The sequence below is a fragment of the Plutella xylostella genome, chromosome Z (genome assembly GCF_932276165.1).
Source record: "Plutella xylostella chromosome Z, ilPluXylo3.1, whole genome shotgun sequence".
Classification (NCBI taxonomy): Eukaryota; Metazoa; Arthropoda; class Insecta; order Lepidoptera; family Plutellidae; genus Plutella; species Plutella xylostella.
In genome coordinates this window covers 11,880,158-11,907,883 of record NC_064012.1, presented here as the reverse complement: position 1 = coordinate 11,907,883, position 27,726 = coordinate 11,880,158, and the positions used below count along the sequence as shown (strand labels likewise).

Sequence of the window (27,726 nt, the reverse complement as noted above, 5' to 3'; positions counted from 1 at the left end):
GTCTGTCTGTTACTCTTTCACGCCAAAACTACTGAACGGATTTGAATGAAATTTGGTATAAATACGGTCTAGACCCTGGGGAAGAACATAGGCTACTTTTTATCCCGGAATTCCCACGGGAAAACTTTTTAAGGCGAAGCGAAGCGCGCGGGAACAGCTAGTATTATATATTTATATTATACTAGCTGTTCCCGCGCGCTTCGCTTCGCCTTAAAAAAAATCCCGTGGGAATTCCGAGATAAAAAGTAGCCTATGTTCTTCCCCAGGGTCTAGACCGTATTTATACCAAATTTCATTCAAATCCGTTCAGTAGTTTTGGCGTGAAAGAGTAACAGACAGACAGACAGACACAGTTACTTTCGCATTTATAATATTAGTATAATATAAAGACGTCTGGTAGATTTTAGTTGTGCAAAACAAAGGAAATTCGTTTATGGGTACATTGTCAGTAAATGGGACCTGTGTCTAAAATAAAATAAATATTTATTTACAAAGCTGTATGCAGTTGGAACATAATGCTATTTATAAAGTTTACATTTAACTGAACCATTTAGGTATTAAAGGACAGTTTTTCCGGAATCAAAGAGAAATGAGTTTTAAAACTACAAAAAATAAAATGATGTCGTCTAAGATAGCTATAAATATATTTTAAAATCTGTTCTTTCCCAGGGTCTAGACCGTATGTATACCAAATTTAATTCAAATCCGTTCAGTAGTTTTGGCGTGAAAGAGTAACAGACAGACAGACAGACAGACAGACAGACAGACACAGTTACTTTCGCATTTATAATATTAGTTAGGATAATATAATATATTATATTTACATAAATATAGGTTTCTTAATGGGAAAAAGTTTACTTTAAAATAACTTTGGACTATTGCTTATATATATTTTTAAGCAATAGCTAAGCTCGAATTCCTAAGTTTATTTAGAATAATTAAAACTTACACTGTGGGACGTCTGGTAGATAAACTCTAGTACCTCTTCGTACGTGACTTTATGCGAGCTATATTTTAAAACTGTATGCAATGTCCCAGATATGCCTTGTGCTGCGTTGTTGGAAGCCCTCCAACAATTCGCATATATACACTAAAGTCAAACAAAAAAATATATATACTCACAGGGCGTATCTTGAGCCAAGTAGGTTTATAACCTGAAAATCTGTTAAGTACTATTTAAGTACAGGGTTACAAATTTAAATCGATCTAAAATAATATGTCATAAAAACTTATAAGAAAGATAATATATCTGTTGTGTTGACCAACGTAAATCATTTTTTAATTATGTACAAAAGAATAACATTTTTTTGTACATAAAATACTATATTATGCCACCGCTATATTATTGAAATTCTATATCATACTCGTTAAAGTTTTACTCTTGTGAGACTGAGCCTAGTAAATACACATCCCACGTATACAGGGTTATTGGTAAGTAGACCAGATCCTTTCAGGAGGTGATAGAGGAAGGCATTTCCGGTTGATTGAACTCAATAATGCATTATCCGAAACTTAACCATTTCTAAGATATTTAATATTTAAGTTTTATTTTTAGCCACATTTTAATATTTTTGTTGGTTGTTTTGCATAAGTAACGCCTTAATAAACTAATCAAAATAATCAAATGTGCATTATTCGACTTAAATTAGACATAATACCTCAAAATAGTTAAACATTTTGAAAAAATATTCAAAATGAAAAAAAATATTTAAATTAATAAAGAATTTCACATGACATTTTTTTGTGCACTTCAGCATAAAAACATGGTCAACTAATAAGCTTTCAAACAAGATAATTCAATATCAATTCGATTGAGGTTTCACCAAGATATGGCCAAAACAACCAGCACAGAGGGACAAAATTCAACCGGAAAACTAACAAAATTAGCCCAATTTAAAGGTAAAAAGTGTGATTGCGTTCAGTCCTTTTGACTTTAGTATGGAAACCCCTGCTGAGTTTTCTCCGCTTTCTCTGGTTGTTTTGCCCTTATCTTGGTGATACCTTAATCGATTACTTAGTTGGCCAGAGTTAGGACAAATTTTATTCGTTTCACTGACTTTGCAATAGGTAAGTACATGATAAATTCAGCGAACGTAGGTACGTAGGTTTGAAATATGTAAGACTTAAATATAATTTATGGTTATAAGTAAACCTCATATTAGTATGTTTTATAGGTCGTACCACGCGCTGTAAAAGAGGTTATTTGAGCAACTTTGTGAATAAATAATAATAGTCAAGGTAACGAATGAATACATTTTTACTATAAAATCATAATACATTTTCCAATATTTTCTGGTTTATTTCTAATGAAACTAGATACTTTTTTTTCTTAGAAATAGTACCTACATACATCCGTTCAAATGCTAGCAGCAATTGGCTAAGTCAATTTGCCAAAACAATTAGAGGTTTTGTAGTATCAACAATTCTATCTAGCAATCATCAAACGAAACGCACTTGTTTCAATTGCTTTAATAACAACCAAGGACTGACAATGTTAAGTTTTTCATAACATTAGAATGACGAAAAAAATGGGAACGAGTTATGCGTTAAATAATATATTTGGTTTAATCTTATCGAGTTTTAGAAATTTATTATTTACATTGTTCTTCAATATATTTTTTTAAATTAACTATAGGTACCAGATGTTTTAGGAGAGCAGAAATAATAAATTTCGGTTCTTTGTCAAACAACCAAAAGGACAAAGGCAGGGTTCTAAGGACGTTTTGTACCACTATGGAAATGACGGGTTCCGTAATGAAAGTACCATGATTAGAGAGACACTGTACAGGTACACAAGTCAATTAATTACTAGATTTTTAGAAGCTGGGAGAAAAGAGAAAAACGGAAAAAAAGAATCTTTAAAATGTAGTCGCAATGGAACGTAAACATTCATACAGGAAGAATGGAACGTCAAGTGAAGTAATGTTTATGCCAAGTACTCTGTGATTTACGTCATAAATGTCTAGGTTGGATCTCAGTATAATGATAAAAATTGACAAACCAGAGCAGAAAAATTGAAATGATAAAAAAATGTGTCATGTCAACAACTAAACGTCAACACCATGTCAACACTTGAACAACACAAGACGAACAACGTGAATAATAATTTGATAATAATATGTTAGGTATATCAAGTTATATGTTTACGTTTAAGTAAATACGGGACGTGCAACGTACATAATAAATATAATGATTTTATTAATATTATCGACTAGATCAGGCTACTACTTTCATCATGGAATAATGTTATACTTATCCAACTTCTGAAGTTTTAAATTGCCATTCCGCAAGAGGGATCTGCTATGCCATTTCGAAATGCTATAAATGTAAAGGTTCTACTATATGGGTATGCATTTGGCGAGTAATGTAATGAAATAAAATATACTGTTTAAAAGATCATTGTTTTATTTACATAACATAATTTGCCTGGAATCAACTTTAGGAATTTTATGTTCCTATTACCTACTCTATTCTATTCTCTGTTGGGGTGTAAGTACCGGCACCTGGCTCTCTAGATGTGCTAAATCTAGATAGGTATGTAGGTTTCCTTCACTGTAAGTGTGATGGTATACATTTTAATTAAATTCAAAGAACACATTGGTACATGTCAGCGCCGGGATTCGAACTGCAGAACGCAGTTGCTCTTCTCATATTTGCCTTAGGTATTTATCATCCTATGGTTCATAGAAAATATTGTCAGGATTTTGCATGTTCTTGTTCTGCTGCTTCTGTAGGTTCCTGATGAAGAAGTGGGACGGGAGCCTGCCGGGGAGGTGGAACAGGAACCGGGTCTGGTTCTCCCCTTTGTCACATTTGTTCTATATCTTCAGCAGTTTCAGCGGTATTCAAAATATTAAATAATTAGGTTAGGTAATGGAAAATGAAATAACAACTACTATGACAAGTTTGACAAGCAAGATTCAGTGTTGTTAGATTTAAATATTCAAAAAATATCGATTATAGTGAAACGAATAAAGAGAAAAAGAAAATGGTTTACTATGGATAAAAGTCTTCAAGACTTAAATATAATGATATTTTATAAACCAAATGTACTAGTTTTGGCACAAATAGTACCAGAACATGTAATTTATTGATAAATAAAATATCTTTTGTATTTAAGAATGTATCGATATTTCTATTCGATTACTTTTTTGCTCGGATTTGCTGGTAATATTCCGTGGTCTGGCACCACTGTTGTTACGTTCCGTTCTCTATATGTTTGTTTTTACGTTCCATTATCCTTAGATTTAAATATTCTTCATTTATCATTTTCTCTTTTCCCCCGACTTCTAAAAATATTGTAATTACTGAAAATACCTTATCTACACTGTATTAATAAATGGTGAAAACATGGTTCTGAAACGCTCCAAAAAAAGGCGGTACGCCCACTGCCGTTCTCCTTTAATTGAACTGATATTAAGGTTAAACGAAAGTCAGTGTTAACCAGCCCGCATGCCAAATTTAGCCATTGTCCCGTTATCAAGTTAAGCCCCCCTGTCCTTCCACCTCGTATGTGCCACGTTGCTTGGCTGAGAACAGCCACATACCAGTCCAGATGCCCGTGAATTTCGATAGACGGTTTTCTTCGCGATAGACCCTCCAGCCATGTGCCCGGCTCAACTTAGGTTTTTATGTTAGGGTGAGGCCACTCGAGCGTAATTTTGTGACTTGTGAGTCGCCTAATTTTGGTCGCAGTAATTCTGCCGCATTCGTTTTCAGAGAAAAATCCTATATGATTCACACGGTGACGAAAATGAGTTGTCTGCCGACTCACAAGCACAATTCCGACAGAATTCTGTTCGCGGGGTCGAGGGGAGCGCGGAAAGCGTCAGTCAGCTGATATGTGGTACAATGTTTGTTAAACATAAAATATTATTAAACACTTTGTAAAACTTACTTGATTGTCATTATTAGTCTTACCTCTGGACTGATGGCTAGTCTCATGTTAGTGTCTGATTTGGTAATAAAGGTTTTACTAGTTGTAACAATTCTTGAAAAAGATGTAATGGCAAATGATAGAACTTTTAAAATAATTATATCTGGATTTACACTTAAACGTTCATATAAGGTATGGAACTGTCCAAAGTGTCCAATCCTCAGTCTTTCACTATTTAATGGATTTACCAAGATTCTTATTCTGGAATCATTCTTGATAAAGACGAAAGGGGAAGAACATGGGAACATTACATTGAAACGCTGTTTAAAGATGAAAGACACTCCATGACTGAAGAACCAAATAACAACTTAGTGGTAATAAAAGTGGAAATTGAAAAGCAATCCGAAGTATCAAAAACGGAAAAGTAGTGGGACCTGATGGAGTACACGTAGAAATTCTTAAACTATTAGACGACAACAACATTAAACTTTTAGTGAAACTCTTTAATATTATTTATGAGTCTGGGACGATACCAAGGGACTGGCTTTGCTTAAATTTCCTCCCACTTCCAAAAAAACCAAATGCGAAAACTTGTAGCGATTAAATTTCAAATTATTCAAAATATTATAGAAGGGAAAATTTAAGGGAAAAGAGGAAGAGGAAGGCCAAGAACATCATGGTTTGAAAATATAAAGACATGGACCGGATCAAAGGACATTGCCACACTCAAGAGAATGGCACAAAATAGAAAATTATTTTGCATGATGATCGCCGACATCCGTTAGGATATGGCACCGAAAGATGAAGATTGCACGACACAAACACCCTCTATAAACGTTGGAAAGGTAATGAAAAAAATGCGCCCTTGCGAATGCGAATTTCGGCTGGGCAGAATTTCTGCTACCGAAATTACGCTGCTCACAACTCACAAAAATACGCTCGTGTGGCCTCACCCTTAAGGAGAAATTAATAGACCATGTTTTCTAACATGACATAAACTTGTACAAAAAAAATATGAAGAACGTCTTTTTGTGCAGTAAATCAGCACTTATTATAGAATAAAAAAATCAAAAGAGGTAATAAAAATCAAGTTAGAAATCTAAAACAAAGTAAAAAAAATGTGTACAAATGGTTACAATTTAGAAACATAATTTTCTCCACTTTTGAGGTAGTTAGTCTATAGTTCTTCGTTCGGAAATTATATATCCGGCTTTGAGAAGGCCCGTTCTCACGGCACTGATGTGACTCATCAGAGTCATCAGTCACATCAGTGCCGTGTGAACTATATTTGAATAATAAAACATTTGAATAATGATTTATAAATATACTGATGATACTGCCACCATTTCAATGGGAAATTCTGCCTTGGTATCACAGTTTCAGTCATGAACATAATTCCTCATTCGCGTTTTGGCTGCTGTGTTATGACGACTTTCGACTTTATTTTTAAACCGGCCCCATATTGATGTTTCAGATGTGGTTTCTGCTGCAGAAGATGTAGCTGGTAAAGGATTTTCATGGACTTCATCGATTTTGTGTTGAGTAATGCCATTTGATCCTCAAATTAGCTTAGGCATACTGCCTTAGCTTCATAGTCACCAAACCTAGCAAATATACCGTGCTTTAGGTTTGTGATGAGACACTTTACTTGATAATTAGATAAATATATTATTAGATTATAAATAACGTTTCCAAAGATTATTAAATAATAAAAGATCAACATCCTTTTTTATTTAATCATCTTTAACAAGTGTAATACTTATATAAAATTTGTTTTCATTTTGTTCATGTTATAATAAGAAAAAACAAAACTGTATTACCTTTAATTGAAGTTTTCTAATCATCAAAAAAATTATAACGTAATTTTTTGCAGTAAATCACATTATTATAAAATTTAAAAAAATCTAAAGAAGTATAACATAAATTTTCACGTTTGTGATTCTGACAATCCCCGCAAATAAAACCGCAACCGTCCGTAACTAAAACCACAAATAAACGCTTAACAAATAAACGACGATAGCTCTTTGTAATTAACAACAAGTTGTTTATTTTTTAAGTTATTTCTTCAAAACGACCTATCCTGCTATTTTTAAAAAGCTTTGCTTAGTTTATAGCTTCTCGTTTAAACGACCACCCCTAATTCTGGTGGGGGGCGCGAGCGGTCCGGTACATACAATGTCTAGTGCAAGTGTTTAAAATGCACGCCGCATTGCCTCTATGATATTTCAAATAGGACCGGGTCAGCTAGTTACACAATAATTTCATTCCATGAGAATCTTTAATAAACAATTTAAGTACTTATATTAGATTATCTGTATAAGATAAGATTACATACTTGTTCCGTCGGATGATTGAGGGCTGTGTGGGCTGTGCATGAGCGGTCAATGATCTCACACTTTCCTCTTCAGGGATAGGACCTTCCATCATCTCACTGGGCTGTCTTTCACGCACTAGCGGCACAGTCGGATGTTTAGTTTTCATGTGCCATCCGAGTTATCCAATATTGCCAGTAGGAATGGAAATAATGTTTGCACAGTAAGTACATTTTAAGCTTCTATTAAACTAAAATGATTCCAAAGAGCACTTCTTTTCCTTTGGGGTGACATTGAAAGAAAGAAAGAAAGCATACTACTTCATTCACTTATGTAAGGAATTAAGATAATTTTGTAAGAAAAATTAGATCTTTAGTATTATCCATAAGTTAAATATGTTTATTATTTTACCATTACGCGATGGATGTTAAGGAGCGGGGTCTTCTGGTACAGGTATTTCTTACTTAAAAGAAAACCCCAGCCAACTCATATTTTTGAAATTTATGGTACTGAAATAAATATTTTTGTATTTTTTTTTTACTTAAAACAATTTACAATACAACACGCAATAGGCGGCCTTATCGCTTAAAGCGATCTCTTCCGGACAACCTTTGGGTGGAGGAGAGACTTAAATAATAAATGAGGAAGGTGTGCAAAATGTTGTAGTAAACATTCATGTTACTTAAATACATACATACATAATATAATCAAAGGTAGGGGAAATAGTTATATAGATTTATATAATATATTTACATTATACCTAACATACTAAGTACTTACTTCCTAACTAACCTACCAAATACCTATTTATATATGTCCTAATTACCTAACTTATGTTTATTCTACGTATCAGGAGTATCAAGACTGCTCTGCAGGGCACTTCCTTCGAAGGTTAAGTCCAATCAGAGACTTCTATAGAAAAGTTTTGTTGACCACAACATTTAAAAAAATCGCGAATTCTTTTCGTTGTTTTTCCTTATAATTAAAACTTTCTTAGACCCTGTTTCACAATGTCTGGTTAGTAGCTACATGTGAGGTAAAATAAAAAGAATCACCCTTCATTATGTATTTTTCACAATGTCTGGTTAGTGGCTACCTGTGAGATAAAATACATGCTGTCCACTCTCTGTTGACAGCATGTATTTTATCTCACAGGTAGCCACTAACCAGACATTGTGAAACTTAGCCATAGTCACGTAATTTTACTAGAGCAAACTGTTTTTTATGAGAATTTTCAGGAGTAAGCCCCTTATTTTTTTACCATATTTGCAACAACATGTAGTTTGCAATAGTTGTTCCAATAGCCGACTACGAGTAGGTACAGACTCTTAGTCTGGGAACCGTTGCGGTTCATTAAACATGACTGACCGTATACAGGGCATCATATTGAACGTTGCGTAATGTACCGTGCTATCAACTTATGTACGCTCATTTGATTTCACTCCACATTCATTACTTAAACATTTAGATAAATCTAAATAATTAAGGGTGATTCTTTTTAAAATGCACATCCGAATGTAGCTCTTCATCTGAACAACAATTGCCTTGGGGATATTCTTGACCAAAAATATCGTGCCCCGTTCACAACGTCCATATTATTTTTTTATATGGGAAAAGTTTCTTTCTTTATAATATCCCAACGTCATTATAACAAAAGTAGTTCAGACTGAACTTCATTCTGAACAACTTTTGTTATATTCTTTCTACTACGGGTACTAAAACGTACAAAAAAGTAATAAATATCTGCAATATTTTTAATAAACTAATCGGAAGAGTACATAGTACAATACCTGACACACACCATAATATTTGTACAATAAAGAATTAAATAAATAAGTAACATGATTTTGATTTTTTTAATGGATTTAGGTAGATACTAGGTAGGTAGGAAGCGTCCGTGGTCGAGCGGGCCTCAGTGATCGTAACTGATCACTGAGGTTAAGCAACAACTGGCATGGTCAGCCATTGGATGGGTGACCAATTTCAAGTGGTGCTTTTCTGGACGCTTCCTTGCTTCGGACGGCACGTTAAGCCATGGGTCCCGGTTGCTGCTTCAGTTGTTAAGCCTAGTCAGAGGTCTTCGGGCGGCTTGAAAACATCTGACAGTCGGGTTGCCCACTTACCCGACAACTCTCTCAGCACAAGCTTGCTTGTGTTGGGGTCCACCAACCCGCACTAGGCCAGCGTGGTGGACTAGGTCTAAACCCTTCCTTCATTGGAAGGAGACCCGTGCCCCAGCAGTGGGGACGTGATGGGTCGTGATGATGAGGTAGATACTTAATTTTGACATTTAATCTCTAATTATTGATTTCCACGATACAGGTTTGTCTAGTGTAGATTTCGCAGTGTTAGTAAAGCGACTGTAATTTATTTATTATAAAGATAATAATAGTTTATTTTTACCTACTACATATGGTTGTTATTGCATATATTATATGAAGGGTTTCTTACGACTGAAAATGTGAAATCTGTACCACACGTCTCAAATGGAGAAAGAGGATTGACTGCAGGTGGTGGTAAATTACCCATTATTGGTATTGGTTGTACAGATAGTCTCACACATGTACACACTTGAATGATAGACTGGACTAGATCTGAAGAACTGTCGATTTCATTTGTTCAATGGAGTTTTTATCGCATCGAAATATTCCTATCTTTACCTTTAAGTATAGTAGAAAATGATAGTGGAACATTGATGAACAACGTATATTATTATTTTGTTTTATTTACGGCTGTCATGCAAGTAAGAATTAATAAGTATAATTTTGTTATCTTATCGTATACAGGTAATTTCGTAAAATAAAATATGGGAATATTTTCGGACCCGTAGTCTCGCCATGGCAGTCGCATGACTCCGTAGGACAGCTACCACAGGTAGGTATATAAGGCTTCATGGATTTTGAGTTTGATACAATTTCGCAGGCTGCTGAGACGGGGAATGTGGACGACTTCATGCGGCTCTATCTGGGCGCCCCGTCGCGGCTCACGCTGAAGGACTGTCGCGGGCGGACGGCGGCGCACCAAGCAGCCTCCAGGAACAACACCAACATACTTCACTTCATCAATAACTATGCTGGAGGTAATTCCTGAATTTACTATTGCATGGCTTGAAAAAATGCCGAACAAAATATGAATGCAAGCAAGTTGGAATATTACTGTATTTTTTTAATGTACAGTTTGCAAGTCTTTATACAGATCCTAAGTTGCAAAACATCGATGCACTATAAGACGGAAGAAGTCACTGCACATTTTTTCTAATATGAACAAGCTTGTCACCATAACACTCAGGGCAGTCACTTTGGAGGTTTTCTATTAGTTGATGAACAAACAAGGTAGTGTCAGAAATTGGTTATAAAATTAAATCGCCAAAAGTTGGGAGGCACAGAGAATATCAAAAATTGATCTACATTTATGCGAACATTAGTTCGTTATCTAATTAAATTTCAAAAGTTGCTGGTCAGCTAGCATGAAATATTTATTTTGGCCTATCATTGCCATTATTGGCAGTATTTGCATTTTACGATTACAAGTAGCTGAACAGAGCCCTTAGCATGAATTTTCATAGTGAACGTGACGTGAAATTACTCGATGAATTTTGTAGGGAAATTTTAGTACTGCTACCGACCGCCAGGGGCGCTGTTCATATTTTCATACAAAATTACTCGATGTATTCTACTTCACGTTCACGATGAAAATTCATGCTAAGGGGTCCGTTCAGCTACTTGTGACCGTCAAATGCAAATATTTCATGCTGGCTGTCCAGCTCCTTTAAAATATTCGCTGTGTCTTAACTTTTGGCGACAATACATTTTCTGACTTCTAGAGTGTTATGGTGACTAGCTTGTTCATATTAGAAAAATTGTGCAGTGACTTCCGTCTTCTAGTGCATCGATGTTTTGCAACTTAGGACCTGCATAACGACTTTTCGGGAGTACCCGACGAAAGATGTGCGTAAATTTTCTAGCGTCTTGTCAGGCCCTACTGTCGTTTTATTATCAAAGTACAGTCAGCTGCAAAAGTCGTTATGCAGATCCTAAGTTACAAAACATCGATATTTGAAATATGTGGGTTATTTTTTGTCACAGATTTAAACCCTCAAGACAATGCGGGAAATACACCACTTCACGTGGCCGTAGAAAACGAAGCTCTTGATGCCATAGAATTCCTTCTTCAAAAGTAAGTAAATAGAAACAACTTTAAATTTATTAATAATAAACTCCTTCTGTCTGTCTTGATGTTCACATCATCATCATCATCAGCCAATAATCATCCACTGCTGGACATAGGCCTCTCCCAAGGAGCGCCACAACACTCGGTCCTCGGCCTTCCTCATCCAACCACTACCCGCCACCCGCCTAAGGTCGCCAGTCCAGCGGGCAGGAGGGCGTCCCACGCTGCGTTTGCCTGTTCGTGGTCTCCACTCGAGAACTCGTCTACCCCAACGGTTATCGGTTCTTCGGCAGATATGACCAGCCCACTGCCACTTCAGCTTGCATATTTTGACAGCTATGTCGGTAACCTTAGTCCTCTGACGGATAACCTCATTTCTGATACGATCCATCAGAGAAACCCCAAGCATAGCTCTCTCCATAGCACGCTGAGCGACTTTAAATCGGTGGACCAGTCCTACCGTCAGTGTCCACGTCTCTGCACCATACGTCATCACTGGCAGGACGCACTGGTTGAAGACTATGGTCTTCAGGCTCTGAGGAATGGCCGAGGAGAATATGTGACGAAGTTTCCCGAATGCAGCCCAACCCAGTTGAATGCGCCTTGCAGCCTCCTTGTCGAAGTTGCTTCTGCCTAGCCGAATAGTCTGCCCGAGGTAGACATATTCTTGCACAACTTCGATTGTTGCCTCACCAACGGCGACCGGCTCCGGTTTGATGTGAGCATTGTACATGACTTTCGTCTTGTCCAAGTTCATACCGAGGCCAACACGTCGGGAAGCAGCATTTAGGCCACTTAGCATCCAGCTGAGTTCCTGCAGAGATTCTGCCATAATAACGATGTCGTCCGCGAAGCGGAGGTGTGACATGTACTCGCCATTTATACATATGCCATGTCCTTTCCAGTCCAACGTCTTAAAGACATCTTCCAATGCATTGGTGAACAGTTTCGGAGATATCACATCCCCCTGTCTCACTCCACGTTGCAGTTGGATAGGTCTTGTCTTGTGGTCCTGTACTTGGACAGTCATAGTAGCGGCATTGTACAGACATCTCAACACTTCGATAAAGCGCCAATCGATTTGGCATCTCTGCAAGGATTCCAAAACTGCCCAGCCCCCGTATTATGTAACTCCGAGTGGGGTTGGTTGGTATAAAATGGCTGACAGCTTAGAGCATTATTAATTTATAACTTTTTACTGACTTATCTGATTTCACAAACGTTTATGTTGAATGTAAGGATATATTGGTAGGCTTCTTGCATATTTATTTCAATAAGATTTTTTGTGTTTTCGGTTAATAAGTCTCTAAGTTGATACCAATTATCACCGGTTGCTAACTCTCAAAAAGTTACAAAATACGGGGGCAGGTCTCGATGGAGTCGAAGGCTTTTTCATAGTCAACAAAGGCTAGACACAGAGGCTGATTATACTCTTCGGTCTTCTGTATAATCTGCCTTACTGTGTGGATGTGGTCTATTGTACTAAAGCCTTTTCGAAACCCAGCCTGCTCTGGAGGCTGGAACTCGTATAACTTTTGGGCAAGACGGTTCGTGATAACCCTTGAGAAAGGCTTGTATACATGGCTTAAAAGCGAGATCGGTCTATAGTTCTTCAGAAGGGTTTTGTCACCCTTCTTAAAGAACAATACCACGACGCTCTCAGACCATGCCTCCGGTGTAATGCCATAGTGAAGAACCGAATTGAAGAGCCTCTGGAGCTGTTCGAGGATTGCAATACCTCCAGCTTTCAGAAGCTCTGTAGTAATTCCGTCTTCACCCGGAGCCTTGTTGTTTTTAAGCTGCTCAAGGGCTATCCTAATCTCGCCTATGTTGACGTCAGGGATGTCGTCAGTGTAGTGGCGTATTAGTGGCGCTCTGGGATCGGTGAGCTGAGCCACAGACTTCTGCGCGTGTGAAGCATAAAGTTGTCCGTAGAAACCTTCGATTTCGGCAAGAACCTCCGGCTTAGAGGCAACGATATTACCATCTGCAGACTTCAACTTCGTCAAGTGGCTTCTCCCAAGTTGCTGAACGAAGACTTTTGACCCCCGGTTTTGCTCAATTGCTGCTTCTATGGCGCGTGTGTTGGAGCGACGGAGATCTCTTCGTATCAGCTTCTTTATACGCTTGTTGAGTACCCGTAGTTCTGACGAAGTGTCACCTGCCGACGGAAATTCGCGTCTCTGCCTCATAAGCTCGAGTGTCTCGCTTGAAAGTTCAGACTCCTTGCTTTTGCTTCTCATGCTAAAATGTCTGTGGCCCACCTCACGAAGAGCCTTCACTATTTGGATTGTATCCGCGTCAATATCCGTAGTGGTTTCCAGCGATTCGAATCGGCTCTGTATCTCTCTCTGGAAGCTGGTGTTGCCAGCTCTAATTTGGTGCAGTGTGGGACGAAGGGTCGACTTCACCAGACGTCTCCTCTCCAGCTTGAAGTTAATATTCAGAGTACCTCGGAGAAGTCGGTGATCACTCCCAGTTTTAAACCTATTGATCACTTAGACATCTCTGAATATGTGCCGCTTGTCAGTCATAATGAAGTCGATTTCGTTTTTCGTCCTACCATCGGGGCTTGCCCATGTCCACTTCCTCTGGGGCTGTTTCTCAAAGAAAGAATTCATCAAGTACAGCCCCTCCCTTTCGAGGAAGTCAACAAGCATTTGCCCTCTCTGGTTTCTGCTACCAAAGCCATGAGGTCCTACCCTCGATTCGTCGCATTCTTGTACTCCCACTTTGGCGTTGAAGTCCCTCATTACAACGGTGTATTGGGTCTTAGCAGTACACTTGATAGCTCTAGAGATATCTTCGTATACTGCTTCGACTTCTGTGTCAGAGTATGCCGAGGTTGGTGCATATACCTGTACGACCTTCAAGGAATACCTCTAGGTTAGTTTTAGTACTAGGTACGCTACCCGATTCGACACACTGCTGATCTCCACTACGTTGTTGACAAGGGTCTTGTTGACGAGGAATCCGACGCCACCTTGGGACAGTTGGTCGCCCTCGCGATGGTAGAGCATATGGCCGGACTCCAGGGTCATCGTGTCCTCGCCCTCTCTACGGACTTCTGATAGCCCTAAGATGTCCCATTTTATTTTGCTAAGCTCTACCTCGAGTTCTACCATCTTCTCGTCCTCTCTCAGTGTCCGTGCGTTGTATGTCGCCAGTTGTAGTCGTTGATGGCAGCCATTCGTAACCCTGGGATTCTTCGCACCCCCTGCCCTACCGTTACCTAGACCGCTGCCGTAGTCAGGAATAGTAGGGCTGCCGGGAACTGGGGGCCGGGGCTTTGGGTGTGACACCATGGAGGATTTTGCCATAATCACCACGCTTGGTAATGCGGGTTGGTGATCGCAGGGCTACACTTTTCGTGCCGGTGACGCTGCTGCCCATCGCCGGCCTATGGGATTTAGTGTAGCTGTTTTTGGATGGTTATACCGCCATCATCCGGTCGCCAGAGCCTCGTCTGTTATTTAGTAGGGTGCACCACGGGCAAGTGAGGTTGGCAATTGGTTCATTTCGGATGTTTAGAACCCTTACACCCCATGTAAGGGGTGATGTTCAAATTATCTTGGAATTATCTGGAAGTTCAGGTTTCGTCACGAAGTATTCCTTTTCGAGTGGAGACCACAAACAGGCAAACGCAGCGTAGGACGCCCTCCCGCCCACTGGAACGACGACCTTAGGCGGGTAGCCAGTAGTGGCTGAATGAGGACGGCGGAGGTGTTGTGGCGCTCCTTAGGAGAGGTCTATGTCCAGTAGTGATGATGATGATGATGCATTTCGTTATCGAAACTTTGTTATGATTTATCACTTTTGTTAGAAGCGTTACACATTACGCTATTTACTCATCATGACTTACTGCATATATTATAATATATTTATAAATATAAATAACATTAAGTATAATTATTATAATCCCAAATATTATTTGAATTTAATAATTTTAAATCATGTTTTTTCAGACAAGTCGATACGAGTGTTCTAAACAAGAGAACACAAGCTCCAATTCATTTGGCAACGGAGTTGAATAAAGTAAGACCTTGGTTGTATAAGCTAGTACAGTATAAAGTTGGATGCATCTCTTTTTCATAACTGACATAATGTAGGTACCTATTACATAATTAAGGATCAATCAATACTATTTATACCACGGATCTGGCTATTATCAGTAAGGTTGCTTACCTACATACTGTTTGGTATAGACAACATTTGATTTGACAATATGAATACTTTTGTTACACACCATTCTTATTGTATTTTAATTGGTGAGTAAATAGAAGATGTGAGCCAGATCGCTACCGTCCATGGGGAAGGTGCCCAAAAGGCTGGCTGCGTTCCCTCGCTGTATCGCGACGCTTAATATTTGCGAGGTACGCGCCAGCACTTCGGTCACCCGAAGCGTGATAATCTTTTTATAATTGTATGTGTGCGATTACAATTCAGCTTTTCTTTCAGGTTTCGGTACTGAAACTATTTGCCAAGTATAAGAACATGTTTGACGTAGACCTGGGGGGCGAGCATGGCCGTACCGCTTTACATTTTGCTGCCATCCATGACCACGACGAATGCGCTTCTGTCCTGGTTAGTGCTGATGGTTCCTGCACCTGTATTTTATTTATTTATCTTTATTAGAGATTTAAGTTGTTTTGTTTTGTTGAGTGTGAGAGTTCAATTAAAAACTTAGATAAAATTTTCAACTTCTAATAGTCCGACCGAAACATATTATACATATACCTACACATAAAAATATTTTTCCAGCTGTAACCGAAAATATGTATAGTATTCGCCCCAGAAACTTTAAAGGTAAATAATAATTTATTAATTTATTTTCAATACAGATAACAGATTTGGACGCCCAGTACAAACGTCCGTGTAACAACGGTTATTACCCTATTCACGAAGCAGCTAAAAACGCATCGTCAAGAACCATGGAAGTATTTCTGCAGTGGGCCGAATCCCGTGGTTGCACAAGGGAACAAATGATATCTTTATATGACAATGAGGGAAACGTTCCTTTGCATTCGGCAGTGCATGGTGGCGACATTAAAGCTGTAGAGCTGTGCTTAAGATCCGGAGCCAAAATTTCAACTCAGCAGCATGACTTATCAACCCCGGTCCATCTTGCCTGCGCGCAGGTATGGTATTCTATATTTTGTCAAATACATGTAACTTGCATCCAAATACTCACGACTGTACCTAATGGTCGTATACGTAGTCGTTGGGGATGACTTATTGGTTGGGGTTGTCAGGTGTAATGTATCATTAATCTTGATGTCTAAATTTAAGGCCTATGAGAAGCTTGTTCACGACAATGAATGTTGTTTACGGAAGTTTTTAGCTATTGTAATATTATTTTGAATGTATCCTCCTCTCGTGCTATGATAATTTCACCACCTCATCACCCTGTCATGCTTCAGGAGGTCTGATGAATATTATATATTGAAATTATTTATTATATTGAAATTATTCCCCATTAATTTCATTAAATGTGTCCTCTGAAATGGCAGAATAACACCCTGTGTGTCCATTTTATTTTTCAATTCAATTTTAAATGGAGAGAATGTTGGAATGAACTATAACATCGGACAGAAAATAAGTTTAAGTAAGCCATACTGAAATTACTGAATGAAGATATTACAGAAATTACACTACTGTTTTAGGGCGCTCTCGACATTGTCCAACTTATGTTTACAATGCAACCCATGGAGAAACTGGCGTGTTTACAATCTTGCGATGTGCAGAAGATGACGCCGATACATTGCGCGGCTATGTTTGATCACCCTGACATAGTAGAATTCCTCATATCTGAAGGCTCGGACATTAATCCTTTGGACAAAGAACACAGATCACCTTTGCTTCTGGCGGCCTCGAGAGCCGGATGGAGAACTGTTAATGCCTTGGTAAGAAATGCAGTAATTTTAATAAGTACCTTTAACTACGATAAAAAAAACAAATTCCACATTCACAATTATTGTTTTTAAATTGAACGATATTTTTCAGATTGAACTAGGTGCTGATATTTGTTTAAAAGATGTAAACAGTAAAAATGTACTTCATCTAGTAGTACTCAATGGGGGAAGACTGGAAGATTTTGCTGCCAGTTGTAAGGTAGGTAATGTAGGTATGCAATTGTTAACTGGGGCGCTATTCACCATTATGGTAAACGACATCATCACCACAACCTAGGCGGAACCTCAGCAATGTATGCGGCCTTTGTCACCTCGAACCAACCAACCCACATATCTACACCATCAATTGCCGTGTGTTTGTGATAAAGAGTAAAACAAAAAAAAACATAGATCGGCATATACTTAGATAACGATAACAGTAATACTTACCGCCTTCATTCTGCATACAAATGGAAGGGTTCTCCGACACACGTGTATGCATAATAGCAAATCAATTAGCTTAATTAATTGAGCACAGCCATTACTCGACTAAAAGGTCATCAATAATGCACTGTCACTAAGTTAAACGTGATTTGTTCACGATGGAATTTCATCATTGAACCAGAGTGCAAGTTGATGGCTGCGAATTATACAATAATATTATATTGAATAATTAAAATACCAACAAATAAATATAGGAAAACAAACTATTTCATATTTTTATTATAGTCCACTTTAGATACACTTTTATTTATCCATCATGTATTGGGTAACTGAATTATTTGTCATTGAGTTAATCCCAAGAACATCATAACAAAACAAGGCAAGTTAACAAATTATATCTAACTTGTGTAACAACAAGTTAGATAGACTAAACAAAATAATTAGATTCATAACTCAAGTTCAATAAGCAATTCCATTTACTATGAAAATTAAAAGGGAAACTTCGTTGTTAAAGGAGAATTTATTCGTTTTAAGTACTTTTGAAGATTCGAATTTAATGAAAAATTTTCAAGTGCCAACGTCACTTATTGTATTATATTGATTAGGAAAGTTTTTGATGAAGATTATTATAAATATCTGTTTATTAGCCGGATTTTTTGGATTCAGAATTATAATCCGTTCACGTGATCATCTCGCGGCCGCGGCCGTCTGTTTCTCCTAGGTGTAAGTAAAGAGGATGCTTATAAAAATGACATTAAGTATCTAAAAGTTATTCCGATAGTATTATAGTACTGAATAAATATTCGTTTATTTCGTTACAGAAACGTTGCCCAAAGAGTTTAACTGAGTTGTTAAATGAAAAAGACACTACCGGCTGCTCTCCCCTGCACTACGCCAGTCGCGAGGGTCACATCCGGTCTTTGGAGAACCTGATAAGGCTTGGAGCTTGCATAAATTTGAAGAACAATAATAACGAGAGCCCTCTGCATTTTGCTGCCAGGTTAGTAACATATTTACAAACGTATACGTAAACGTATTAGTATCGATTTCTGTACGCTGTATGTCCTTAATGGTAATGCTGTCTTGTTTTGTTTAGAATTTTAACATTGTAGACTAGTGACGAAAGACGTTGAATGATAGATTGATTTGATGATAAATAGATTTTCTTAATTTGGATATAATTATGGCTTGACTTGAGATGAAAATTTCAAAATTTAATCTAATCTCAGTCTTAATCCGAATATTAAATAAAACGGGTGACTTGTTGCGCCTAAATAACTACAGGCCATCTCGCTAGGTACTGTTATAGGTAAAATTCTGGAGAGGTTCTTGCAGCCTGCACTGGCGAACAGGCTACGTCTAGATGATGCTCAGTTTGGTTTTCGTCCCGGTCTCGCAACTGGCTCAGCCTCAGCCATATTTAGTCTGAAACACACAGTTAAATATTATACGGAGTGAGGGACATCTGTGTATGCATGTTTTTTAGATCTGAGCCGAGCTTTTGACCTGGTAAATTATAATTTGCTTTGGTAAAAACTTAAAAACGCGGATGTAAACAGCAATGTAGTGTCCTTGTTGCGATACTGGTACGAAAACCAAACTATGTAATTCTGTGAAATGGGGCGACACTATATCTAATCATTACAGATTAGAGTGTGGTGTACGTCAGGGAGGTCTGACCTCTCCCGACCTGTTTAACCTCTATATAAACGATCTGATCGAGGAGCTGAGGGGCACCGGCATCGGCTGCCATGTTGGTGGTGTCTGTGTCAACAACCTGAGTTATGCTGATGATATGGTGCTCCTCAGCCCCTCCATCAAGGCTCTTAGACGTTTATTAGCCATATGTGCTCGCTATGCCGAAGACCATGGGTTAAAATACAATGAGAAGAAGAGAGATGATGGTGTTCAAGGCCGGGAGAGGTCCAGACCGGGTGCCTCCAGTATTTCTGAAGGGCTCGCCAGTGCAGGTTGTAAACAACAACATAATGTCGTCAGACCTGAGTGACGAGGCCGACATAGAGCGCGAGCGCAGGGCTCTGGCCGTGGTTCGTATGAGCCACAAACGAGGTGAAAATAACACTCTTTAAAGCATATTGTCAGAGCCTTTATACTAGTCAGCTGTGGTTTCGTATTTCGTATTCGTATATCGTTTATACGAAACGTGCTTTCAATGTACAGTATAATTATGCCTTTCGGATACTGATGAGGCTCCCTCGTTTCTGCAGTGCATCGGGCATGTTCGCGGAGGCCAGAGTCCCTGACTTCTTTGCTATTATAAGAACAAAAATAGCTTCCTTCTGGGACCGTTTACGTGGATCATCAAATACGATCTTAAGCACGTTGTGTGACAATATTAACCATACATTCTACCAACATTTGGTTGAGGGTGCAACGCTCTGGAAATGTTAAATAAATATGATTTTATTGTATGTTTATATTTATACGTATGTTTATATAATTTTAATTATAAAAACAATGACAATGAATTTTCTGAATGTACCCAATTTTAATTTTAACTTTAATTTTATAATTATTGATGTAATGTTCTGATATGGGCTTTATACACCCGAAATAAATGACTATTTATTTATTTAATTTAATCCATATTATTATTTTTAGGCGCTGCAGGTTGCTTTGTAATTCGTATTAATCGCCGTATATAATATTAAGAGAAGTAGTGTCAGTGCTTCGATTTCGACAGGTCCGATTCAATTCTTAGAGGCTTTATAGCAAAGTAAATCTTTGTAACTCTTTCCATCTAGCAATTTCATCGGAGTTTTCATTATGACAATGGTAGAGACCAATATCTACCCGAAAACGAAGTTAGTTGTATTATCGGTAGTAGTAGTTGTATTTATTTTCTATATTTTTTTAGGAAAACTTAACTAATTAAATATATAAACCATAAAAAGCTAAAGATAACTTAGGTCTAACAAGTTTCCACCTTTAGGTTTGTGTCAGAAGGTCGGTCAGCACAGTTTGCAATCTCAAGGAACAATTGAATGAGTTACTGTATTTTCCTTTGTTTACGGGGTATACTATTCTTCTCAGTATTTTCTTGTATCTTTGAAATATTTGAGTGAATTGCCCATTCGGTATCCGAATTTATTTTTACACGTTTTCAGTTTTATACTCAATTAGGCAAAGTCGGGGCGGTATAATGTACCTATACGGTTGTACTCTAAAATGCAAGAAATAATTTAAGGTTTACACAAATTCTACTCGTATGTGACAGTACAAATATATACCTAAGCAGGAATGGAGGATGATTCGTGTCACAAAAAACACCTTCGTATTCATCTCGTTTTCAGATTTTTACGAACGAGCTATGAAATTGCGATTCACATGGCACTAAAAACAAGCTACATAGTAAGATCGTTTCGAGATCGCAAAATGAATGAACGGAATGGAGAATGACGCGATTCATGTCATTTTTGTTGAATTTTTTGATATCGCTTATCTGTCTTATTTTGACGTTTAAGCGATTTTAAACTTTCGAAGAAAAGGGTGAAATTGTTAGATCGTTTTCAGAAAAAATACTGCTAAGAGTGAAATTGACCTTGTACGCATCTCTCCAAGATCTTCAAGCCATTTTTCAGCCAGACAGCCGTCCCTACGAGATACGTTTCTATCTTTACCGAATTCGTAATTTTCCTTTATAGTAAGCTTGTAATAGTGATATTTATTTGATTGGCGTGGGTTTTGGCCTGAGGCCCTCGCAGAATGAGGAAGAATATTTTAACCGAAAGCATACACATTCCCTCAGTGTGCAAATTGTAAGTTAATGAATTAAACACATTGTAATGCATGTATATTTTATTTATTGATAGAACTAATAAATTCTATGAATTATCACAAATACTAAAAAAATATAGGTAGTAATTAGGTCCCTTTACCACTTAATAAAGCTACAGATAATGTCTTATTATTTTTCTCATATTCTATTAATACTTATATATACAATATTTTGTTAACAATTATTAAACTATTATTGTATATAGGAACTTAGGTAATCAGTAATCACAGGTGCTCCTCTGTTTGAATTGACGCATGAAGAAGAGGAAGAAGAGAGGCGTGAGGCCATTGAAGGCCAGACGCATGCGCAGGGACGGGATCCTCCCGAGCAGCAGCCGCAGCAGCGCCGCGCGGACCGCGCGCGCCACGCCGCCGGTCGCGGAGCCAGAGCTTTACTGGTCGCGCAACTGCGTCGCCGCTAAAATCTTTACTTTAAGTCTGGTCTTGATTGTTCCTTTCATTAGCCTTTTTCCATATGAGGAGCCCCTCCTCAAGAAGCCTCTCATTGACTGCAGCCTGTCTGTTAATTGCTTCAGCTAATCAGCTATCATTGTGAGGGCTGAAGCCGTGGCCCTCTCACAGCGCAGTTGCTCCTTCTGCAACTCAAGCACATCGGCTGCTGCTTGTGTTCACCTCGTTTATGATTATGTCTCAGTCGTATTTCTCTAAGTTAGTTAAACTTCCTTTCTTCTTATTTTCCAAAAAAACTACGTTGACACGAAAATAAGCAAAGAAAATCAATGTTTTTATGTAGAAAACATGGCAGCTGTCAAAAGTGCAACAGGTTATGAATTTCTTCAACGTTGAATTAAAAAGCCGTTTCTTGATACTTGCTATCGACACTAATTCCAACAAAATATATTGTAGGAACAAAATTATTTAAAACAATTAGTTATTATTTTTGCATGGCAATTAAAAAAATATAGTTTCGTTCATTTCACTCAAGCCATCCAAATACGAACTAGCGATATGAAAACGAGATCAAAGTATGTGTGTTATGAATCGCGTTTTTGAACATTGCGGATTTCATCTCGTAACTCGTTCGTATCGTTTTACAAATATTTCGGTTGAGATATGAATCGCGCCCCTGTTCTTTTTTGAAGTTGGTGCCATATTTATTCAGATTACTTTGTCACCGCACCAACATCAAAAAAGAACAGTTCCTGCTTAGGTATATATTTGTACTGTCACATACGAGTAGAATTTGTGTAAACCTTAAATTATTTCTTACATTTTAGTGGTTTTTTTGTTTCTGGTCTCAATACCGTGAATGGCTCCTACTTTATTAAATGAATTTAAATTTTAACGAACATACATAATATTTTCATAAATATATTGACATGGAACGGTTAGTATACCTATTTCCTTAAACCTGTCTCTTAATTAAATTCTAGAACCTAATACATATTTGGCTCGAATTGCTCGTTCTTGCAGAACAAAAATTTTATTAAATCAGCCGCCCGTCCGCACAATAGAATTCCGTAAGACATAACTAAAATACACAAGCCTGGCTGTAGCTACATCTGTTAACTGTCTAATGGTTCTAACTGCATAAGCTCGACATTCCCGAATTTCAAGTTTCCGAGTAACGAAAATCACGAATAGGTAGTCTATAAAAGAAATTTCAAAGAACAGATTTATTAAAATTACGAAAGTCAAATTTCAGAATATTATAATTTCGATGTTTCAAATGTACGATTTTATTATATTAAAATTGTTAAAATTACGAATCCCGAAGTTTTAATATTCCGAAAATACAAATTCTCGATTGTATCCATGTCGACGAGAAATTGCTCGCTCGCTTTGCCCGACGTTTTACGACGTACGTTCGACCTATTTTTATGTTTTGGTTCTAAGATTTTTAAGACGTATATGGTTTTTTTGTCAAAATCACGAATTATCATATTTTTGATCGGGATTTTTAATTTTACGTGATTATAATAAATCGGTATTTTATTTATCGTATCTAAAGTAATCTTATTTTTTTAAGTTCGTGTATTTGACAATCGTAATAACAAATGTTCGTGGTTATAATATTCGAAATTATATTTACGTGTTTTAGAATTCGTTATTTAAAGAAATCGGTATTGCAATATCTTGTAAATTACACATTCGGTATTTTCAAATTCGGAAAATAGTTTTTCGGAATTTTTGGGTGTTCCCCATACCATGACTGCACGTCAATCTAATGGAACAGTCCGACTGATTTCAGCCTTATACAAAGTGTCCAGTCTCGCTATGATCTATTTCACACAATCAGATGTATGAGGCTGTTTGCCAATTCCAGATACGGGCGCTACCACACAGCATGCCAGCTGCTAGACTCGGACAAGGGTACCTTCATCATCAACGAGAGCGACGGCGAAGGCCTCACGCCGCTGCATATCGCCTCCAGGGAAGGCCACACCAGGGTCGTGCAACTACTGCTCAACCGAGGTGCATTGCTACACAGGTAAACTTTGTCTGGTTTTACAACGGGTGGTATAGCAGGCAAAGCAGACTAGTCGAACGATTTCGGTCATGTTTGAGTACATAGAACAACGCGGACTGGGGTGTGCTAAATTTTTGACTATGTATATACATTGCCCTTAATATATAGGTACATATATTTTGTAATCTAAAGACTATAGTTTAGTAGTTATGGGTGAAATCTTGACTAGCCAGTGGGTATGCAGACTTTTTGTCACAGATTTCCATAAAACTATTCGATCTAAACAAATATGTTTAACATAACAAAAGTTGTTTAGAATTACATGGCGACTCACCCTCTTTCTCTGATTACAAATCTTACAATATCACTAAGTTTTGCAGCCCAGTGTATTTTTTATTAAAGGGGAAGGTTTTTCTTGAGTGTTCATCGTTTTTTGATAGGCATTATATTTCATGATGCTCGTATTCTCATACACAGGCTAGCTTCGGCGGCATACTGATTTTATATTTACCTACTGAAGTATAAATTAAAATTGTCAAGAGTAAATTAATTTAAATTGACCAAACAAGTTGAAGGGCGCTTTTTAGATTAAATTAATGAGTTTAAATCAGGGATATTGGCTAAGTTTTGTTTGTCTGGGCCGATCCAACAGAAATAATTATAATAAAGGTCTATTGGACGGTTCCAAAATAACTGAAGGACATTAGTCTTGTTCAAGTTCATTAATAAACATTAGCAATGTTTGAATTGTGATTAATAGATTTAAAATGGATTTGGGTTAATGTGTTACACAATTTCTTTAAGGGCGAATTCGTCCAAACATCATCTTACACGAGAATAACTATACCGGAATAAAATTTATACGCGAGTAAATATCTAGGATAAGTACATTTGCATTCTACTCGTACCAAGTTATACCATGATTAATTGAATGAACGAGGAACGAAACTGTAATGCAACTAAAATAAAAATAGTTGCGTTTCAAAGCATGCAATAGAAATGACATGCCAACTTAGTTTGAATGGATTATAATAGTATGAAATTGTTTATGTTTTAATATTTTATTCGCTGTTGTTATTTTGAGAATTTGCCTATTAACTTACTTTTGTTTATGTTTTGACAGATGTGCTTATATGTCATTATGACGGTTTTCTAATCAGCTGATGTGCCGCCGCCATTACAAAATTACTCTCGGATAAGCTCGTTACACGGTCAATTTTGGCGGTATAACATTTTATTCTTGGGATAAGCTACTTATCTTGGTTTCGGGTTTGGTAGAATGCAAAATCGGCTTACTCGCAAGTAACTGCTAGTTTACTCGTGAGTAAAAAGTTACTCGACGTTGGTCGAATCCACCCTAAGAGATTCAGAACTGAAAAACCCTGGTACTACTACTAATGGTACTGCCGTTTTATACAGTCTTTTATTGTGTTATTTACCGCGAAGTTACACCGTAAAATCGTATTGCTTTATGAAGATAAAGTAGAAATGACTGTGGTAACTCGAGCACAAGCTAATTTACGATACTATAACCTATATAGCTTTTAGTTTTTTAATATTGCTCACGTTGACTTATGAATAGTGTCTACAAGAGCTGTTAAATTATACGTGATTATGTATTATCTTTGTGTGTTCATTGATGTCGATTCTGAAGGCAGAAATTCTAATTTTAACGCTGTCAAACTAAAAAACAGAAAATATTGTTTAAGGGCCCGTACAGGGTGACGTGCCGCGCCAATTTTGGGTTTTCAATGCTCTTCACACAGCACACGCAGTGACACGCACACATGTAAGTTTGCACAGTGGGTCGATAAACTTTTACTCGCCAACTTTATTGACAATTATGTTCAAGTACATTTTGGGTGATTTTAGGGTAAGTAAGTATAATCCTTACTTACACTGGTAGGCACCAGGAAAGAGTAGAAATTAATAGGGGTGCCACTTTACTCTATACTCGGAACCCGATTAGCTTTCTCAAACAAATGTGGTATTTACTTGTAGAAAGGTAACTAAAAGTATTAAAGTGTAGATAATAAGTTTCGGGCATCCTCCAGCCAACTGAACCCCGACGACAAAGCAAAGTAAATACATAGTGTCGCAAAAGGGCTATACTAAGCCAAAAGGGGATGACTCAAGGGGTCATTCTGAACAACTTTTGTTCTACGAGATTTGCAAATTCGCGAAAAAAAATATTCGTTTTCCATGGTAAAAAGTCACATGTCCAACAAAGTTTCTATGAAAAAGGTTTTTTTTTTGTTAATTTCCAAAACTCGTAGAGCAAAAGTTCAGAATGACCCCCTGTCTTACTCATTTTTACCCGACTGCCGAAGGAGGAGGGTAATGTTTTTTGATTGTATGTATGTATACATATATGTATGTTTGTCTGTTTCTTTGTTCCCTCCTGTAGCCTAAACGGCTTGATAGATTTTGATGTATGAGGTATTGTTAGAAGCGTATTGATGGCGCGATGGCTATAGGCTATGTGACGTTCCATTAAAATGTACATAGCGCCCTCTTGAGGACATAACGTGATGATCGAAAAAATAATAATTCAACTTTGCCGTGTAAGGTATCAAATGAAAGGACTTGATTTTCACATTACAAAAATATGCATATTGAAGGTATTTAAATAACAACACCAAAATTATTGAAATAAAAAATGATCATGAACTACCTACCGACGTAAAATTTCATAAAATAAAAACAACTAAAAAGTTACAAATAAAAAAATACAATTATAAAAAACTAAAAACCTGACTGTACGCTAAAAACATGAAAACGAGTCCCAATGTTAATGGAAAGTATCGCAGGCGGGGACCAACTTGACCGCCACTCAAGGCCGTTTTCTAAGTAACATTCAGCTAAATGGTGAACCCTCTGCTGGTATAATTTGTTTATATACAGCTTTTTCAATACCTGTAAGTACATTTTTTGGCAGCATAATATTTTTACTTAATTTTAGGGTTTCGAACGTCAAAAGAAAAAAAGCAACCGTTATAGGATCTCTTTGTTGTCCGTCTGTCTGACTGACTGCCTGTCACCGCCCTTTTTCTCAGAAACGGGTAAAGATATCAAGCTTATATTTCGCATAGATGAGGAGTACCCCAAAAAAAATATTATGGTACTCCCTGTCCCACACAAGTAAATTGGGGCTTATATTTTTTCCAGTTATTTTGATGTGTATCCTTTTTTTTTCTTTGTTGTTTTGTATAAGTATGTGTTTCTTTTCTTTAAATGTGTATTTTTTTTGTTGTTGCTGTCTATGTGTCGAAAAAATGTATCTTTATCTTCAAATCACGTCATCTATCGTTTGTTTTTTTTGTGGCTACTGTCTATAGAAGAAATTCCGTCATTGACAATTTTACGTTACGAATTTATTTTATTTTTATTTTTACATTTTCGTGGAGAATCAACAGCATTTTGTTAATAAATAATTATTACTTATGAACACATAACAACTTGATGCCATTAACAGAATGAACTTAGTAAACCCAGTAAACCTAACACATCCAGAGGAAAAACAAAATCTCTTTCTCTCTCTCTGAAAAACATACTTAATAGCCCAAACTCGATGCTTTTAGCTATTAACATCTTTGAAATAAAATTGAGCCACCACCGTGTTACTGCCCTCATCAGATCCTCACGAGACCATACCTCAACCAGCACCAAGAGACTGTATTTTTGATCCCTAACCTAATGTTCGTGCGTATTGTCATCACTTAGATCCATTCGCTATAATAATAATAATAATAAATTTATTTATTCCAGGTCATAACCCATATTTTTGATTAAATAACATTAACA

The 27,726-nt window shown here is 37.3% G+C and overlaps 1 protein-coding gene across 3 annotated transcripts in view; it reads left to right on the top strand.

The window, feature by feature from the left end:
- LOC105397762 (transient receptor potential cation channel subfamily A member 1) overlaps positions 1–27,726 on the top strand; it is an 80,664-nt gene that overhangs the window by 21,707 nt on the left and 31,231 nt on the right. For 2 of the 3 annotated variants that reach the window (XM_048632376.1, XM_048632375.1), the window contains exons 2-10: positions 10,111–10,267; positions 11,274–11,364; positions 15,324–15,393; positions 15,817–15,942; positions 16,200–16,496; positions 17,022–17,261; positions 17,362–17,469; positions 18,515–18,693; positions 23,779–23,943. In XM_048632376.1, the coding sequence (XP_048488333.1) occupies positions 10,111–10,267; positions 11,274–11,364; positions 15,324–15,393; positions 15,817–15,942; positions 16,200–16,496; positions 17,022–17,261; positions 17,362–17,469; positions 18,515–18,693; positions 23,779–23,943 (1,433 nt within the window). The remainder of the gene's footprint in view (positions 1–10,110; positions 10,268–11,273; positions 11,365–15,323; positions 15,394–15,816; positions 15,943–16,199; positions 16,497–17,021; positions 17,262–17,361; positions 17,470–18,514; positions 18,694–23,778; positions 23,944–27,726) is intronic. The other variant, XM_048632377.1, reaches the window with a different exon arrangement.